The following is a 20477-nucleotide window of genomic DNA, read 5'->3' as shown; positions in this document are numbered from 1 at the left end:
CATGGGAGCGAAGCCCCGGGACGCAGTTAGTATTGTTATATGTTTAGGATGTATTCTTTTTAGGACGAGGGTTATGATGATAATATACTAGCTGCGCTTCCCTCAAAAATCACACTATCTGATCCCTCAATCTACACGAAAATCCGTGCAGTATTTTTCGAGTTTATCGCCAACAGACAGACATGGTATAATATTGATTTGGTGATTACTAATCCTTAATTAAGCTGATGATAGATATGTTTACCTCGACGATAGCAGTCTGCCGGACGTTGCCCACGTGCGCGGTGCACTGGAACCCGGGCGCGATGTGCGTGGAGTGCCGCAGCACCTGCACCTGCGCCTGCGCGGGCCACCAACACGGATACGGATATACTTACATTAAACTCTATAGGACACCATCATTATGTCTAATGTGTTCTTGCTCACATTGTGTCAGATTCAACATCAATTTGTATATATTTATATTCATGAGTTTGGTAAATAAATAAATAAATATATTAGGACAAATCACACAGATTGAGCTAGCCCCAAAGTAAGTTCGAGACTTGTGTTATGGGATACTAACTCAACGATACTATATTTTATAACAAATACATATATAGATAACCATCCAAAACCCGGGCCAATCAGAAAAAGATCATTTTCCATCATGATCCGACCGGGGTTCGAACCCGGGACCTCTCGGTTCAGAGACGAGCACTTCACCACTGCGGCACCGAGGTCGTCGATTCTTTCTTTTTAATATATTTTCTCAATTTTTTTTTCAAATATTTTCTTTCGTCGTTCAAGGCATCTCACATGACTTTTACGACTACACCGCCATCTAGCGGCAGGTAGTCGCACACACACACTAGTGAACTAAACTGTCCACCAGTGTGCAGGTTTCCTCACGATGTTTCCCTTCACCGGAAGCAAGTGGTGGGCGATGAAAACTACTATATATGAGTTAGATTGGTGTACAAACTCGTGTGCCACACGAGTAGGATTCGAACCTGGGACCTTTAGATCACAAACAGGGCTTTTTTACCCGACTGCAAATGAAGAGGTTTTTTTCTCACAATCTTTATTATGTAATATCTTCAAAACCGCTGAAAGGATTTACATAATAAAATGATACTACATTTTATTATGTAAATCCTTTCAGCGGTTTTGTAGGGAGTAGATTTACATAATGAATGTCTAAAACTCGACTTGGGGCAAAATTAAATTTTTTGTATGTATGAATGTTTGTAACGCGATAACTTTCGAACCGTTGGTCCCATTTTGATGAAACTAAAAAGGTATGTAGGATCTGTCAGTAGAATTTTTATGTTCGCGAGGAAACCAAATCGATTAAGCCGTTTTTGAAACATTCACAATTTTGTAGGAACTCAACAAAAAAAATTTTGTGTTCGCGAGGCCCAAGTTCGTGGCTTACCATTATTGTTTCTTACAATGTTTTTTTTCTAATAATATATCTAGAATCTAGAAAAGGACACGATAATTACCTGGAAGAATAGACAACCTCGGGGCTCGTCGGGGTCCTCCAGGAACACTCTGCCCTCGCAGCTGCAGTCCAGCTCCTGGGGCTCCGTGTCCTGCAGCAGATTCTTGTTTTTCCTCCTAACCGATTTCCTGTTCTCGTTGTCCGATTGAGATTGCTTCATCAGTTCTTGCATCTGTGTTAATGTGTGTCGTTTACTGGATTTGTTACGTTGTAGCTTTTGCTCGCGGCTTCGTCTGCGTTTTCCCAACGGAATGTTTATTTTCACGGGACGAACGGATAGCCTATGTCCTTCTGCACACTTCAAACTACATGTATGCACAATTTCAACAAGATTGGTCGAGTAGATAGAGCGTGAAGTGGTAACAAACAAACTTACTTTCGCATTTATAATATTATAGTTAGGATAGTATTTTCTCAAAAGCTACAAACTACTGTTCACTAGTCAAAAGCTACAAACTACTAGTCTTTCATCAAAAGCTACAAACTACAGCAGGCCTCCCATCAACTTTTACAGAACGATTCCAATGCAACTCAGTTCAATTTGGGAACCTAAAATGAATCGCATTCATACAAAAAATTAAGTCGATGGTACGAATTTGCGATGCAGTTCAGTTTAGGTCGTAGAGTGGATCGCGTTAAGAGATGATGGTAAGCAACAAGCTCACCGACAGCGAGGCGACGCAGCGGCCGGCGCAGCCGCCGTACTGCGGGCGCCGCGCGGCGCGCGCGGGCCGCGACAGCAGCACCTGGGTGACACACACGCAAGGTGCACAGGTCACATTACAATTACAACATTCTAATTCTAATCATTTATACCGAAATTAGACCTTCACAGGCACTTTATGACGAGCTCGGTGGCGCAGTGGTGAAGTGCTCGCCTCTGAATCGAGAGGTCCCGGGTTCGATCCCCGGTCGGATCATGATGGAAAATGATCTTTTTCTGATTGGCCCGGGTCTTGGATGTTTATCTATATATGTATTTGTTATAAAATATAGTCACAAGTGTCGAACTTACTTTGGGGTTAGCTCAATCTGTGTGATTTGTCCAAATATATTTATTTATTTTTTCACGTCACTTTTTATAATAAATGGTAATTTCCCACAAGCTACAAACTACTGGCAAAGTAAATACTGTCGACAATTAGTGAGGACAGCTGATTTTTTAATAATGTTTTTATTGCCAATAAAATTAATTGACCGAGCAAGCGAGGTTTACAAATCTACTTGGTGTAAAAAATACATTTTTTTTAAATGTATGTATGTAACGCGATAATTTTCGAACCGTTGGTCTGAGTGGTGAGTTTTTACAAAAGTATGTGAATATTTAAAAACGACTGAACCCCGCAAACTTAAAAATTCTATTGACAGATCCTTACATACCTTTTAAATTTCATCAAAACCACACAAACGGTTCGAAAGTTATCGCGTTACATACATTCATACAAAAATAAATATTTTTGACCCAAATTGATTTGTAGACCTCTCGATCGTCTTGCTCGCTCCGTCAATATTGTGACAGTGATCGAGTGCTGATGACCAAATATATAGAAGAGGACCTGGAGAAGTACACTCCACATCATCATCAGACACGATAGCGAGAGAGAGTGAGATAGATAGTGTGATAATGGGTGAGTGAGAGAGAGAGCGAGTGAGTGAGTGAGAGAGCGAGTGAGTGAGAGAGCGAGTGAGTGAGAGAGCGAGTGAGTGAGAGAGCGAGTGAGAGAGAGAGAGCGAGTGAGTGAGAGAGCGAGTGAGAGAGAGAGCGAGTGAGTGAGAGAGATAGCAAGTGAGAGTGAGTGAGTGAGAGAGAGAGAGAGCGAGTGAGAGAGAGAGCGAGTGAGAGAGAGAGCTAGTGAGTGAGACAGAGCGAGTGAGTGAGTGAGAGAGAGAGAGAGAGTGAGTGAGAGAAAGAGAGAGAGCGAGTGAGTGAGAGAGAGCGAGTGAGTGAGAGAGAGCGAGTGAGTGAGAGAGAGCGAGTGAGTGAGAGAGAGCGAGTGAGTGAGAGAGAGCGAGTGAGTGAGAGAGAGCGAGTGAGTGAGAGAGAGCGAGTGAGTGAGTGAGAGCGAGTGAGTGAGTGAGAGAGAGAGAGAGATAAAAAGGGGTAGTGACCTGTCCCGGGCGCAGCCGCGGCGGCGCGCGGCGCAGGCCGAGCGAGGCGCAGTGGCCCGCCGCGGCGCCCGCGCACGGCGCGCGGTTCCTGTACACGCTGCGAACTGTTATCGGCACAAATTCCCCGTTGTCCATCGGCCCTGCGGAAGTTTTTCCCGAATATATCCCATTTTTATTGCAGGTAATTTAATAAAAATAATAATTGGTCGAGACGAAACGGATATCCGGTAAGTATTCGGTATTTGAGTTAATAAATAAATATATTAGGACGAATCACACAGATTAAGTTAGCCCCATAGTAAGTTCGACACTTGTGATACGAATTCAACGATACTATATTTTATCTATATATTTATTTGTTTTAACAAATAAATAATAAGTCATCACGACCCGACCGGGGATCGAACCCGGGACCTCTCGGTATAATAATTTTCATCGACCACCACTTGCTTCAGATGAAGGAAAACACCGCGAGGAAACCTGCACACTGGTGGACAGTTTAGTTCACTAGTGTGTGTGCGACTGCGTGCCGCTAGACGGCGGTAAGTAGTCGTAAAAGTCGTTTCAGATGCCTTTAGGCGACTTGAATAAAATCTGACACCAGTGTTAGCGGTAACACACTCGATATGATGGTGACTAGTAAAACTAATACTTGTTCTACACTAGCACTATACAAAAGATACTACATAAAACAATTTTCGTGTTCTCACCTATAATAAGCTGGTCCCCTTCATATATCTGACCCTTAGCCACGAGCCCTCCCACCACGGGACCCTCAGATTCACCGACGTGGAAGATTTCATCAATTTGAAACTCGCAGGTGTCCTGAAACGAGTTATATTAATCTTGATGACTGCTTTCATCATGCACCCGTCATCCTATTGATATTGTAAATGCGAAACTTTTTTGTTTGTTAGTCTTTCACGCAAAGTCTACGATTGATTGTTATGAAATTTGGTACACGGGTAGAATGTTACCTCGGCGCATTCAGGACCACTCCGCGGCTCTGTCTAATCCGTAAATATTGTAGACGTGATAATGTATCTGTTCTATTAGGAGAACTGTTTAGTTAGAACACTTCAATATACTTTAAAACCTTTTATAGTCAATTGTTAAGTGAACATATGGCGTGCATCAAGGCACTTCCCTTGGACCTCTACAATATATAAAAGTAAACTTACATCTTCTGTCTTCAGCTGAACACTCAATATTGCTAAGTAAAGACATGGTACACCTCAAGGCACTTCCCTTGGACCTCTACAATATATAAAAGTAAACTTACATCCTCCGGTTTCGGCTGCAGCTCCCCTTTGGGCGGCTGTAGAGCGAGTAGATACGCATGTAGAGCGTTGAGACCCACTCCGTGGACACAGCTCACCGGGAACACGGGGATTTGTTCCATCTGGGCACTGGAATGAAATATATTATTATATTCAAAGTCTTAAGGGTGTGTTTTACAACTTTCTAATACGACGACCTCGGTGACGCAGTGGTAAGGTTCTTGCCACTGAACCGAGAAGTCCCAAAATAGATATACCAATAGAAATACATTCTTAGATTTTGATAAATGATTCTTAGATATATAGATTGTTATATTCATTTTTATTTGAAAATAAAACTATTAGACACTTTATGAGCTATTCGACCACGAGCCACGACTCTACAATTACGACAAAAGATTTTTTTTTCTGAACGCAGAACAATCTATACTATTATTATAAAGAGGTAAGCGTTTGTGAGTTTGTATGTTTGAGGCGGATAATCTCTGAAACTAGCGAACCGATTTCAAAAATTCCTTCACCATTAGAAAGGTACATTATCCAAGATTGCTATAGGCTATATTTTATCATGAAATTTTGCACGGGAGCGAAGCGACGGGCAACATCTAGTAGCTAATGAAATGTATGAGTGAGTCTCACCCTTCGTCAGATTTCTCTCCCCTGCGGTCGTCTATGGTGTCCAGGAGGAGTTTCTGCGGCGCCACACAATCTCTGGCCATATTCTCGTCCGTTATCAAAAGAGGTTTCTATAACAACCACAATATTCATGCAATAAATAAATAAATAAATAAATAAATAAATAAATATATTAGGACAAATCACACAGATTGAGCTAGCCCCAAAGTAAGTTCGAGACTTGTGTCATGGGATACTAACTCAACGATACTATATTCTATAACATATACATATATAGATAAACATCCAAGACCCGGGTCAATCAGAAAAAGATCATTTTCCATCATGACCCGACCGGGGATCGAACCCGGGACCTCACGGTTCAGAGACGAGCACTTCACCACTGCGGCACCGAGATCGTCGATTAATAATTAATTACAATGATTAAGTTGTTAAGACAATATCGCACAAGAGTCCCCTTGCAGCTGGTAATCAATAAGTGACCTCTCGGTTCAGAGGCGAGCACTTTACGTAGTCGTTTAATAATGAATTACAGTGAATCAGTTGTTGAGAATGAAATTCAAATCATTTATTCAGAAATTAGACCTTCACAGGCACTTTTCCTATTTATAGTTATTTCTCACAAGCTACAAACTACTGGCATCTCGGAACGACCGCTGCTGAGAAGAAATGCCGAAAGAAACTCATTTGAACAGTGTTGGTCCCTATCATGCCAGATCGGCTTACCATTATTGTTTCTTACAATGTTTTTTTCTAATAATATATAAAAGTACATAATGTACATAGTCAAAAGGTATATCAAAACAGGTTATGATTGTGATCCGAGTGCTGATTATAATATATATATGTATATATATTTTATCGTTATTATATCGATGTCAAACACAATTAACTTACACAAAAATATATGAGAAACGAGATGACCAGTTCCCTCTGGCAGCACCCGTTCACGAGTTGACGCATGGGACAGCAATCGCGTAGCTCAACCATAATAGAGGGAACCTCACGACCCGGCCCACGACGCCACCACCAGATTGACCATTTGAGTGAGCATGACACACTCGATTCCCATGACTTCATAATTACAAATCTTATTAGTCGAAATAGAAGTATAATTCCTGACCTTGCGGCTGCTGTGCAGCAAGGCCTGCAGCCTGGCCACGAGCGGAGGCACAGCGCTCGGAGCGAGCTCACACTTGCTGACGACGGCGAAGAACGGCAGCTCCAGCGCCAGCAGCAGCCCGATGTGCTCCTCCGTGATGCGCGAGATGCCGGCGGTTGCCGAGATCTGACCGACGGACAGACCGACGGATAATAATTCAATAATTGTTGGAGCCTAGGTGTCTTGAGATCGGGATAAAAATGACAAATTTGACTTGCATACAGTGTTTGAGATTTAATGTTTCACTAGATACAAATGTATACACAAAAAAATTTTTAATTATGCCAAAAAAATTAAGTTATGAGAAAAGAGTAATCGCGCGGGAGTCTATATACGACACTCGCGGGGGAGGTTTGAAGCGCAAACAATAATAAATAAAAAGTCACAATTATATTACTACTAGATGATGCCTGCGACTTCGTTCGTGTTGCCAAACAATTTTTGATAAGTAGTCAAAATTATTAGAGAAATTTAACTGTACAGACAAATGTAACGATACCTATACATACAGAAGATGCTAATCAGACTGAAAAAGTATATTTTCTATAGTTTAGCTGAACTGTTATGACTCTTCTTCAGGTGCTCCAGATCTTCGATTTTTATGAAAATCATCAGGCTGAACAACTTTTGTTAGGGCGTCATTTCTATATTCCCTATAGTTCAGCTGCACCATCGTTGTTCTCCATCAGGTGTTCCAGTTTTCAAAATAACTTATACCCTATATGTTGTCCAGGCTTAATAGCTATATAACAAAACAGTTTCATTCAAATCCGTCCAGTAGTTCCGAAGATTCATATAGACAAACAGACAGACATACAGACAGAATTTTATTTTCAAATTCTTACTCTGTTGCTTTACTCTGTGACTCTATCGCCTAATTTTATTTTATTATTATTTATTCAATGTACAGGATTTTTTTTTTCTACTGTTTTATTATAAGAAAGTTAAATCATTCATCATTTTGTGAACACATTGTAACACATTTATGTAATAAAATTTTGCACGATTACATTACTATTTAAAAAAATTTAAAATTACATTTAAAATACAATATGCCGGCCGCCGCAGAGATCTGGTGCGACAGACGGACAGATAGCACAAGTATGCTCAGATTATTATATCAATGAAGTTGTTTTCCATTGAATTAATAGTTTAAATTGGAAAATTATATATACAGGGTCACTGGTATCTAACGCATAACCTTCCAAAGGCGCATAAGGTGCATAGAGACTGACATGTTTTGTTTTACGACTTTTTAAGTCATACCAGACGCCTTTGGGGCGACTTGAATAAAATCTGACACCAGTGTTAGCGATAACACACTGAAAAGAAAGAAATAATATTTATTTCTGACTAGCTTTTGCGACTGCGACTTCGCCCGCGTAAATTTCCCATGGGACCAGTTATGTTACCGTGATGAAGGCTACCTTATGTCCTTCTCAAACATCATAACTATTTACATGCTAAATTTCGTGAAGATTCGTTGAGTTTTTGCGCGAAGAGGTAACAAACAAACTTACTTTCGCACTTAGAATATTAGTTAGGATTGACCGTGTGATATGCAATGATGTATCTCACCACAAGCATAGCGTAATGCGGACAGTAGCCAGTGAGCCCGTGCACCGTGGTGCGCTGGTACTTGCTGTGTCCCGCCAGGTCCAGGAACGACACTAGTTTAGCGCTTCGCTCCCCGATGCGCTCGGCGGTCATCAGTTCTGAACAGCCGTAGTTCACTACGTTACCCTGGGCACAATATTGATAGATTGATTAAATTGATTGTGTGTGTGCGTGTGTGTGTGTGTGTGTGTGTGTGTGTGTGTGTGTGTGTGTGTGTGTGTGTGTGTGTGTGTGTGTGTGTGTGTGTGTGTGCATGTGCACGCGCGTGTGTGTGTGTGTGTGTGTGTCACCTGGGCGTCGAAGCCGAGTATCTCGTGGCTGAGCGAGGAGGTGCGGCCGCTGCGCACCTCGTGCAGGTGCCGGAACATGTTGAGGCGCGCGCTGCCGCGGCCGTTGTCCAGCTCACCTGGACATTAATCAATATATTCATATGTTAGGATTATACGTCGGCGTGAGACGTAAACAGATTAATCGTCTTGGCGCAAAATGTGCTTTTCTCAAAATGTGTCCGTCCTCCACACCTGCTTAATATTCGTTTTGAGTTTTATTTTATTTCTGTTACTTTTGTGTTAACAAGCTTGTGTACATTGAGTTGTTCAAATAAATCATTCGTTCATTCAACGATACTGTATTCTATAAACATCCAAGACCGGGGCCAATTTGAAAAAAATAATTAATAAATTACCTTGCGTTAAGACACCTACAATAGTAGATTTGCCAGCTTCATTGGCTCCCATCACCGCCACTCTTAATTCCACGCTCTGCTGCGTGTCCGCCAGCTGCAACAACACACACGTCCTCACGCCGTGCGGGGCGGACTGAGCCCCGTGTCATATTCTAAGTCCATTATTTGCATAACACTTTGTGTAGACGTTTTAAAATCCTTGCGTATTATAAAACAAAGTAATGTCTACCGCGTTTGTCTGTCTGTTTTAGTTATAGTGTAGTCTAGAAACCTGTATTGTTTTGGAGACAAAATAAAGTTCATTATTAATAATATTTATTTTTAACAAAATAATTGTTCGCGATATACACAAAAACTTACTGCACGGATATTCATGCGGTTTTCACCAATAGATAGCGCGATTTCTGAGGAAGGGTTAGGTGCATCATTTATAATGTTTTTAGCCGAGCGAAGCCGGGAAACCGTATGTATGTATATAGGTGCAAAACAGACGTCGCGATAATCAATCTCATGTAGACCTCAGTATAGTATAGAGTTCCTCTCCTCTCTCTATACTATTATTATAAAGAGGTAAGCGTTTGTGAGTTTGTATGTTTGAGGCGGGTAATCTCCGAAACTACCGAACAGATTTCAAAAATTCTTTCACCATCAGAAAGGTACATTATCCAAGATTGTTATAGGCTAAATTTTATCTCAAAAATCCCACGGGAGCGAAGCCTCGGGCAACATTTAGTATTAATATAAGTCTTAGTGTTGAGGCCACTCAGTCGCTTGTGGAACAACAACGGGGGAACATCAGTGATGTATTCGTGATGTACAGTTACGTGCGAGGATGGGGCTCATTACCTCGCCGTACGCTACGTTCGACAGGAGGACTTCTTTTTATAATATGTAAGGATGTGTTTGAAATTTGAAATGGACTTTCATATCTGCAAAATGTTCCGATGGGAGCTTCCGAGTTACACGCGACCGATTACTAAAACTATGATAAATATATCATATACAATACACATCATATCGTAATCTGACAGATAAAAACTTTTGGATAAGTCTGCCTAATGTGATTGGCTAGTTAGCCCTGTGGTAGAAATTTTATTGTTGTATACCTATGTGGAATAAACACTCACTAGAAAAAAATTGTAATACAATCTGTACATTTAAACTGTTAACTTTATTAGCAAGAGAAGAAACCAACTCTCAATTGTATATTCATACCTTCCTGATATAGACCTCGGCCACGGCCCTGTGCACGGCGACCCTGCGCACGGAGATGTGCGCGAGCGTGGCGCTGAGCGCGCGCGCCATGCGGCGCAGCGAGCGCAGCGACGCGTGCAGCGCGCGCGCGCGCAGTCCGCGCAGCGCGCCGCAGTCGCGCACGCCCACCACGTACACGGCCGACCCGCCGCCGGACCGCAGGCGCCATTTCAACTTCAAACCACGCAAAGAAACCATATATTTAATGGACCCAATCATCTGTCATGTCAATATTTGAATTTCGAACACATTATGACATTTATCAGTGGGGCTGGTATCTAACATAAATCGTGGCCACACTCTAAACTCGAATTTATTTATTTGCATTAATATAGGAAACAACCAAAGACTATCATGTTGGTGTAGCGCAGCCTTTCTTGATATTTTCATTGCGCGTATATGTATGTAACCAGATAAAGGCTGGCTGAAAGAGATTATTATTAAAAGTCCGCCATTCTAACAGTATTATTGTGTACCTACTGTATTTATGGGCAATAAAATTAATTTATTATTTATCATAACATATTTTGCCATCGATATCTATCAAGTATGGATGTACGTGTGTGTATGTATGTCACCTGCGTCACAAGATGCTGCAGCCTCCTCTCGCAGGGCCCCACGAGCTGCAGCTTGTACTCCACGTTCCCGAAGCGGGGCTCCGGCGGCAGCCGCCCGTAAACCTCGTCGCCGGAGTCCGCCTCCGACGCACTCATCATATCAAAAACAAAGAAAACTATAGATTAAAAGATCCCAACATTTGTGATAGGTTTAACACAAATGTAACTTCGTTACTGTGTCATTTGGCAAGGCAATTCTTTGATACAGTGTTTCATTATTAATCTATGTACACAGTACAACAGAGCAAATATAAAACTTATACGAAACTGTGTACAAAGGTAAATGATTTAAAAAAACTTACCTATCATCATAGGATTCCTCCACCTCGTCCGAACTATAGAAGTCATTGTCCAAATCCTCCGCTTTAAAATCACCATTCAAATACATATTATCCTTCAATCTGGAAATAAATTATCAAAATAACTCATTTTTAAATTAACTTATCCCACAAATCTTAGTATAACGCTCCATCTACTCTACCAATCTTCTTGAAATTTTGCATATATGTAGTTTTAAGTACGAAGTAAGAAGTTGTAGTTCAATGATCATTAAATGTGTTCAATATTAAATAAATATATTAAATATAAATAAATATATTAGGACAAATCACACAGATTGAGCTAGCCCCAAAGTAAGTTCGAGACTTGTGTTATGGGATACTAACTCAACGATACTATATTTTATAACAAATACATATATAGATAAACATCCAAGACCCGGGCCAATCAGGAAAAGATCATTTTCCATCATGACCCGACCGGGGATCGAACCCGGGACCTCTCGGTTCAGTGGCAAGAACCTTACCACTGCGCCATCGTCAAATATTCATTTAATATTTTATGTTATGTTATATTATGAATGCTCGCGTGTTCTTTTTCCAGACTTGACAATCCAGAGTCCCCCGGAGAAAAAATAATCTATCAGTTTTGAAGATTCGCCATTGTGATTTTACTACTAGCAAAGGCTATGTGCCCGTTAGTAGTCGCCTCATACGACATCCACGGGAGAATAATATTAAAAAAATATTTGTATTAATGAGTGATTATATTATAGGGCGGAAACTACACGCCACAATTACCTGACTTTCTCCAATTTCTCAATAACATTATACACTTCGTTACTGCCATATTTGTTGTCGAAGTCTTTCCTTTTAAATTTGTATCCATCTGTCAGATCGTTGACATTCTTGCCGATAGTATCATCAATCTTGTTTGGCGCCAAGCAGTATTGGTTGTTCAGATTGTCAGGTTTCACTTCTTCGTCCCAAGCAGAGGCGAGTGTATCTTTCGCGGGCGAAATTTTGTTCTTTTTTCTGCGATTCTTGCGGCCAGAGTTGCGACGGTTGGGCTTTTTGTCGTCCGATTTTGAATCTGGAATCGAATAAAAATTTTTAAGATAAAAAAACATTTTCAACAAGAACTTTTTAAAAATTCTTATAAGGTGATGACAGATTTTTACTTTTAAAGCGATCAAAGGGAGGGAATCATACCACAATCATAATTCACCTGTGTTAACTTGTATGTAGCTCTCAATGTAGCTGCCGTGTTTGACGAGCAGCTCGGAACTGAGCGCCGGCTCGCACAAGAACGACGACTCCTCTGGCAACGTCTCATTCTTGCCTTGCGCCTTCCTGCCTCTTCTTCTCCCTGCGAACATTAATATCTCATCTCAAGTAGTAGTGGTCGTCTATGAAATATGACAAGAAGTCCTTGACAAATTTAATGATTTTTTTAGATTACAATATCCCAATGAGAAAACCAAAATGGTAATCGAAATCTATTTTTTTTTATTTTTTTCTTTATTTTTATATTAGGACAAATCACACAGATTGAGCTAGCCCCAAAGTAAGTTCGAGATTTGTGTTATGGGATGCTAACTCAACGATACTATATTTTATAACAAATACAGATAAACATCCAAGACCCGGGCCAATCAGAAAAAGATCATTTTCCATCATGACCCGACCGGGGATCGAACCCGGGACCTCTCGGTTCAGTGGCAAGAACCTTGCCACTGCGCCACCGAGGTCGTCGAATTATTATGGATTATCCGTCGTCTATGGATTAATCATGTAATGTGGCGACACCTACCACGCTGTGGCGTGGTGTGCCATAACTGTGTGCGGTTAAGGCAAAATCCCTAAAACTAGATATATCCAAATACATAATATATTGATAAAATCCTTAATTTTGTTAATAAAAAAATGCACTTACCTTTGGGCGCGTCAGCTTTTTTCCTGACGGTGTCCTGTTCTTGTTTGTGCCTCTTCTTGTTCTGCTTCTGGCCTTGGCCTTCCGCTGGGTCGAACAGACTGAAGAATGAGTCCATTTCTGTAACAAACCCATACAGGAGGTGTAGTGTGTGTGTGTGTGGCGTAATATAAACCGTAGTCCTGAGACGGCGTTGAATTGCTTGCGGCTCAGCGTGGTCCACAAATGTTTACAAATTATCTACAATGGTGGAATATCAGTAATATGTTTATGATGTACAGTAGCGAGCGAAGATGAGGCTAATAACTAGAGATGTAACGGATAGCAGTTTGGCCGGATACCGGATACCGGATATTCGGCCTACCACCTGGCCGGATAGCCGGATATCTGGCCGCCGAATATCCGGCGGAACTTAGCCGTTTGGTGCAGCGCACACACACTTGGCGTAGGCGACGCGCGAACGATCGGGTGGCCTCGGTTTGATTCGGGTCTTTTCGTTGATGAGCGAAGTTAGCAATTCTTTCATTCATAAAGCTCATGACACGTTTTGGGATTGTTTTGATGAGGTAGCAAATGAAAACAATACTGGCCAGGTTCAACGCGAAGAAAGAAACGCGATAACCTGTGAGCTGGATTTTTATCTCAAGTCAGTGCGAATTGATCGCAATCGTGACCCTTATTCTTGGTGGGCAGCTAATGCCAAACAATACCCAAATTTATCAAAGTTTGCCAAAATCTATCTTTCAGCACCTTGCAGTAGTGTGTATAGCGAAAGACTTTTTTCTGAAGCTGGCCTTATTTATGAAAAGAAGCGAAACCGCCTGCTGCCTCTCAATGCAGAAAAATTGGTTTTTATTCACCATAATTTGCCCTTAGTACAGTATGAGTACTAATTAATTAATTTTCTACTTTAAACAATACCTAATTATGTTTCTTAAGTCTTACTAAATAAAGTAAATAATTACTAAACATTTTTTTTTTATCCAGATCTTTTTTTATTTCGGCCGGATGTCTATCCGGCCGAATAGTAGTTATCCGGTATTCGGCCGGATAGCATTAAGGCCGCCGGATAGGCCGGATACCGGATTGTTACCGGATATCCGTTTCATCTCTACTAATAACCTTGCCGTGTCCAGTATCATGGGTTGAATCTAAAATGTATTCAAATAAATTAAAATAAATATTCATATTTCTTGGCCGTATTGATGGAGTAGTTCGCCATTGCCTTCTCAACTTCACATACTAGATGATAAATCATATTCAACTAGCTGTTTGCCCGCGGCTTCGCCCGCTTAAATTCCCTCGGGAACAGCTTTATCTTCGTATTGAAATGGGATTGGGATGGTTGGAAAAAAAATATCCATAGCGCATTTAGAATACACACAGCGCCATCTAATGTTTTTATATTTGGCGCCGCTTGTAATAGAATATAGGTTTTTCGCAAACCCCACGGGAACGATAGCTTTTTCCGGGATGAAGGTACCCTACGTCATACATACACAAACCCACGTGGCATGAGTAAGATTTGAAATCGGGCATATTTTAACCATTGGACCACCACAGCTTCTCAAGCTGCCTACATTAAGCAAAAACAGTTTTTTTGGTTTCAATTAAAAACTCCCAATTTTTGCAAAATCCTACTGACATCATATAGACCGCGCGAACCACTGCGTCACCAACGCGAATCAACGAACATCACATAGTTTGTATGAGCGATTTAATTTACCGCAAGGAAAAAAACAGCAATCTATATTCAATCTAAAAAAGTTTGTCGAATTGTTTGTCGATAGTGGTCATTACACAAAGGACATTTGAAGTGAACGAACTATAATACCGCGAATCGCGATAATATTCAATACATATACGCGATAATTTTAGATTATCTAGCATTTGGCAGCGACTCAAATGTCTGTATAACGAACAGGTAAATAAAACAGTCGACGGTGTGCACAGATCCTCACGTCTTTGAACTAAAATATTTATTTTGAAATAAGTAGCCTTGTACCTACTTGTTTTATTTATGTGTAAATCCCATGCCGTCCTACTAATATTATAAAGGCGAAAGTTTGTGAGTATATTTGTTACTTCTTCACGCTCAAACGGCTAGATAAATTTTTATGCAATTTGGTATTGAGATAATAACAGATAAAAAGTATTATTCCAATGTATCAGTTTGATTAACACAAAGTACTTTTTATGCCGGAAGTAGGTACGTGATATGATTTGGCCCAAAAGTCTCAGACGCCACGCGGGTAACGCCACGCTATTGCGCTAGTATTACATAAACCCACAACACGGGAACCTACAGCGGGTGTCAGCGCACAACCTAAATGTTTACGTCTAAATATTTGTTTTCTCACTATATTTTTGGCGCCAAATACTGTTGGCAGCCATATTGATATAACTGTTGGCGCGACTGTCCTAAGTTGCGCTAAAACCGCATTTTATCTGTTTTATTTGCCAAATAATGTTTTTTGTTGTTGTTATGTCGTGTGTAGTTTGTAGATGATAAAATATTACTTTCAACGTGAAACAGTAAGGAGTGCTAAAAATGTAAAACATTTTGTTTGGGATCTTATATTTTAAATATAGTTACCCCACCTAATACTATTATTATAAAGAGGTAAGCATTTGTGAGTTTGTATGTTTAAGGCGGGTCGAAACTACCAAACGGATTTCCAAAATTCTTTCACCATTAGAAAAGCACATTATCCAAGATTGTTATAGGCTATATTTTATCTCAAAATTCCCACGGGAGCGAAGCCACTTCTCACAAACTTGTTTCATTATACAAAAGAAAATCATGGAAATATATTATAATACTTAGTTACATACTATAATTTGGAAAATTTCTGACTTTTATTTACACTGAATGTATATATATTTATTTAGATAGGTACCTTCTTATGTAAACATCTTGTCGGAACAAGGTGCTTCTAACTAGTCTTAGATAAAAAAAATCGCTAGATGGTTTTTTAGACCCGGCCGATCTGGCATGTTAGGGACCAACACTGTTCAAATGAGTTTCTTTCGGCATTTCTTCTCAGCAGCTCAATATTGACGAGAAAAAGTGCCTGTGAAGGTCTAATTTCTGAATAAATGATTTGAATTTGAATTTAGAAAAAAACACTATTTTTCACACCAACCACCAATGATTTTACTATTTGCTTACTATACAAAGAGTAGCTGTTTAGATGAAGATAACATTTGATAAGGCAAATGCATTTTAATAGGAATTGTAATTAATAAATTATAGAGTTAAAACAATCTTTACAACTGTGTGAACTGTAGGTCAACTAAAAATGAAATTATCGTAGGGAATTTCCCTGGAAATCAGCTAGGACAGAGGAATACAAACTATTTGGGGATTCCCTGACCCCGAGACATAATTGTTTTCATAGATGATGAGTCTATAATGAAAACAGATATTTTTTTTAGGTTTTCAATGTTGGTAATAAGTAATTTTCATTTTGAATACATAGTACATAGGTACCTAATTTATTTTGTTGTACACTGTATTATGTTAAAATTTTAAAAAGCGCCAGATTTAACGCTAGGCTTTTCGAGACAAAAAATGTGCTAGATCTTGGCAGCACTGGCACAACTTTTTCTAAATAATCTGCTGTATCTATTGTTTAATTTCCGTAAGTATATATTTTTTTTGTTTTAAGTAAATAAATGAGGTAACATGTCAAAAATAATAATAAATGTACCTATGTGTTTTTTTTTTAATATAGGGAATGAAAAAAAGTGATGCAACTTTGCTTGTAATACTATTACTTATTATGCAACATAAAAATGGTACCTATTAGTTACTTTTCATCTATTTAGTTTATTCATTAAGAATAAACTTTACTCTATTGTATGAACATTTATGTACATTTAGAAAAAAATAGATTGCTTGGAAACAAAAGTAGATTAAAAAGCAATATGCTTGCAATTATTGCACGTGCGCATAGTATGATGATAAGTGAGTGAGAGTTTTGTAATAGCTCAAGGTTGTTATGAAATTTGTATTAGAAAGGTGAGCATACAATAAAGCGCGAAAACAGATTCTAATAAGAGCTATGAACTTTACTATAAAATATGGCAAAAACTCACAGATAAAAAACTATTACTTACGATAGATATTTAAAAAATGAACGCCTTTTTTTAAAACTAAAAAAAGAACAAGGATACTCACAAACAGCTGCTTCGTAGGTTCAAGGTCGAAGAGGAAACTGGCTCGTTGTTGCCAACAGGGCTGCTACAATATTTGTGAGTCAACAAAACCGTACACAAACAAGGGAACAATGCCAAATTTTAATGACGTAAAAGATAAAGAAGCAACAACTGTTTAAACACAAAAACAGATACCAAATATCTAAAAGAATTATTTCACGGACACAGTTGTTACTACACTTTTACTACCACTGAAAACATATTCCACATGAACTGGTATTTTCAGCAAAAGTTTTTAGTTATATATAGAGACGTTTATGTTTAAGAATTATTTAGAAAATCGTGAAATCAAAAGAATTTCACATCGTACGATTTCATTCCGTACAACTTTGACATTGACGTTTACTTAACATATTGAAATTCGTTGCTAGTATAAAAATATATAATATCCTGTTTTTGTTTTTGGATAGCACCGGGGCGGCGAGCGGCGTACAAACACCCCCGGCTATAGAGAGGATTTCTACCTTCATAAAAACAGCATCTGTCCCGCTTCTTCTCGTGTATTTCTAATATTTATTTCACTGTCTCGTAATCAAGAGGGAAGCGAAAAATTATGAAATCTATAGTTTTCTTCCACATTTTACGAGTACGAAACATCAATTGACATGACATTGACAGACGTCAACTCACTCGATTTAAGGCTTAAGTACCTACGCTTTGTTTACAAAATTTTATCCGGTATAATACAATTGATTATCTTAAATTATTTAAATTTAGCTACTAAACAATGTCAATACAAGTTGAAAATAATTTAAAGGACTCTGAAAATAGTGAGAAATTTGAACAGCGGGTGCATTTTTTGCCTTGTAAAATTGAAGAGGACGGCCCGGCAAACGTGCACAAATATTTTGAGCCTTACGTGCAAGAAAATGAAAACGGAGGTAATTTTCAGTGATTTAAATTTCCATGTTATGTATAAATATTATATGAGGCGCTGCTGGATGTACAATACCTGTAGAAGGTAACTAAGATTATAATTATGTAGTAGGTCAGAGTGTAGCAAAGACATGCACACCATTTTGACCTTGACCTTAGAGGTAAAAGGTCATTGCCCTGGGGTCACTCACCTAAAGTTTATTGGGTCATTGATTTTTCAAACTTAGATTGTACACTTGGTAAATAAATTAACATCAATACATACCTACCTATGTAGATACATTTGCATTACCTATTATATCCCACTGCTGGGCAAAGGCCTCCTCTTTCTGGCTCCACATTTCCCAATCCAATGCGGTTTACCGCCATTCTACCAAGTAGAGAACTCATTTTTTGAAAATCGAGTAAATAATTTGGCATTGACATAATTTCAGAATTAACCGCCACATTTAGAGGCCGCTTGCTCAACGGTACCAAAATGAGTCTCCCTCAGGGTTATGAGGCCATTGTTGTGACGGAGACTAAGAGGCCCCTAGCTGAGAATGCTGACAGGAGATTTCAAGTGAGTGATTGTTTTATTATCAAGCAGGTAAAAAAAGCGCTACCCAACTGATGGGAAGTGGTTACCGCAGCCTGTATATGTATAGCCATAGATTTCATGCCTGAATGAATCTTTTCATGTCCTTTTATACCCTATTCATCTTGGACTGAGACAAAAGGTAAACAAACCTTGAACAAAAAATCATTATTTCTCGGTATTCCTTTGTTAATTTTAATAATTTAAAAACAACAAAAAATTTAACATTAACAGAAAGTAAGAACAAAATTAATAAAGGAATAACGAGAAATAATGATTTTTTATTCAAGGTTTGTTTACCTTTTGTCACAGTCCAAGATGAATAGGGTATAGAACTTTTTATTTTTCGATATCAGTATTGTATTAGAACTTCGCTAGTCTAGTACAGAGAATAATATTTACTTATTATACAGAAATGCGACATTTTCACACAAAAAATCTGTAATTATACAGGTGACTAGGTGTTTTATACAGTCCATGATTCTGAACAACTTTTAGTATGGGAGTAACTCCGAAATCGCGAAAAAAAAATCAACAAATCAATTTAATACCTAACTTGTGTTTTGTTGGTGATTTCAAGGTTTGTTCCATACGAAAAGTTGTTCAGTCATCATCATCGACTGAGCATGTAATTAAAATAACTGTACATGAACTGTATTGAGAGCATCATTATAGTACTGTACATACTGTACTGAGAAGCATCATTATACGTAATTCGATGAAGAGAATATACAATAGATATGAATTAAATAAACTCGCATGCCACATAAAAGCAACATGCCCAGAACATTGGCAGCGAATTGAATCTGTGACGTGTTCCAGGTAGCGGGCGGTTTCAAAGAGCTGACTTACTGGAATTGGGACAAGGTGCCATCCAGGAACGACAATCTCGTGAAAGCCCTAGATTGGATGGACATTGCTGAAGCGGTAGGAATTATCTTTTTTACCCCCGACGTAAAACGTGGAGTGTTATATGTTTTATCGTTTCTTGTATCTATAGCATCGTAGCTTCTAAATGGTTGAAAAAATTTTCGTTTAGTTTTTTTGTGTCATAGATAATTTTATCCCCAGTGTTCTTAGCCATGTTTCATGAAAAACAGTTCGGCCGTTCAAATGTTGTAGCGAAATTAATATTGAAAGTCTTTCGTTTTTTTAGTTTGTCTAATAAACTTGTTATATCATCATCATCATCTGCTGTACTCCGTGACACACTGATCTTTTTATTTATTTATATTGCTGACGACCTCGGCGCAGTAGTAAAGTGCCTTCCTCGGAACCGAGAGGTCTCGAGTTCGATCATGGATAATACGGGTCATGATGGAAAATGATCATTTTCTGATTGGCCCGGGTCTTGGATGTTTATCTATATATGTGTCTGTTATAAAATATAGGATCGTTGAGTTAGTATCCCATAACACAAGTCTCGAACTTACTTTGGGGCTAGCTCAATCTGTGTGATTTGTCCTAATATATATTTATTTATTTTTATTTACATAACAAACTTACATCAATCATTACAGAAAAATTAAAACTAGAAATTTTTTTTTTTTTAATTGATTGATTGATTTTATATTTGTTACAGATACATGGCGATGATTGAAGAAACACCACAAAATATAATGGAATTACTATTTTAGTTGAATAGTAAAACTGTGGACTCAAGCGGGAATCGAAGCCACGTATTTTATCTAACATCCATTAACATTTTTTACTTAATTATAAGAATAAACTGTTTTTTATAGATTT

The 20477-nt window shown here is 38.9% G+C and overlaps 2 protein-coding genes across 2 annotated transcripts in view; one reads left to right on the top strand and one right to left on the bottom strand.

Annotated features, from left to right (window-relative positions):
- LOC128682305 (uncharacterized protein) overlaps positions 1-17615 on the bottom strand; it is a 23763-nt gene extending 6148 nt beyond the window's left edge. Inside the window, exons 1-18 of the mRNA XM_053766945.1 lie at positions 17241-17615; positions 13061-13177; positions 12353-12493; positions 11926-12217; positions 11149-11247; positions 10808-10937; positions 10191-10403; positions 8976-9069; positions 8581-8696; positions 8252-8416; positions 6635-6799; positions 5515-5621; positions 4878-5004; positions 4306-4420; positions 3596-3735; positions 2152-2232; positions 1488-1658; positions 245-340 (exon numbers count right to left, since the gene is read on the bottom strand). Of these exons, the coding sequence (XP_053622920.1) occupies positions 245-340; positions 1488-1658; positions 2152-2232; positions 3596-3735; positions 4306-4420; positions 4878-5004; positions 5515-5621; positions 6635-6799; positions 8252-8416; positions 8581-8696; positions 8976-9069; positions 10191-10403; positions 10808-10937; positions 11149-11247; positions 11926-12217; positions 12353-12493; positions 13061-13175 (2367 nt within the window). The 5' untranslated portion in view covers positions 13176-13177; positions 17241-17615. The remainder of the gene's footprint in view (positions 1-244; positions 341-1487; positions 1659-2151; positions 2233-3595; positions 3736-4305; positions 4421-4877; positions 5005-5514; positions 5622-6634; positions 6800-8251; positions 8417-8580; positions 8697-8975; positions 9070-10190; positions 10404-10807; positions 10938-11148; positions 11248-11925; positions 12218-12352; positions 12494-13060; positions 13178-17240) is intronic.
- On the top strand, positions 15538-20477 carry LOC128682307 (uncharacterized protein). Its single transcript, XM_053766948.1, has 5 exons — positions 15538-15680; positions 17689-18159; positions 18589-18716; positions 19554-19658; positions 20314-20477. Exons 2-5 carry the CDS (start codon positions 18006-18008, stop codon positions 20329-20331), a joined length of 405 nt encoding a protein of 134 aa, XP_053622923.1. The 5' UTR covers positions 15538-15680; positions 17689-18005; the 3' UTR covers positions 20332-20477.

This window comes from Plodia interpunctella, chromosome 29 (assembly GCF_027563975.2).
Source record: "Plodia interpunctella isolate USDA-ARS_2022_Savannah chromosome 29, ilPloInte3.2, whole genome shotgun sequence".
NCBI lineage: Eukaryota > Metazoa > Arthropoda > Insecta > Lepidoptera > Pyralidae > Plodia > Plodia interpunctella.
The sequence above is the reverse complement of the archived record's forward strand: the minus strand, read 5'-3'. Positions and strand labels throughout refer to the sequence as shown.

Bases quoted from the DNA above. Each gene is read 5' to 3' on its own strand.
- LOC128682307 (XM_053766948.1), top strand. From the start codon at position 18,006: ATGTCAATACAAGTTGAAAATAATTTAAAGGACTCTGAAAATAGTGAG. The intron at 18,160-18,588 runs GTAATTTTCAGT...ACATAATTTCAG, and splicing joins GCAAGAAAATGAAAACGGAG to AATTAACCGCCACATTTAGA. The intron at 18,717-19,553 runs GTGAGTGATTGT...GACGTGTTCCAG, and splicing joins ATGCTGACAGGAGATTTCAA to GTAGCGGGCGGTTTCAAAGA.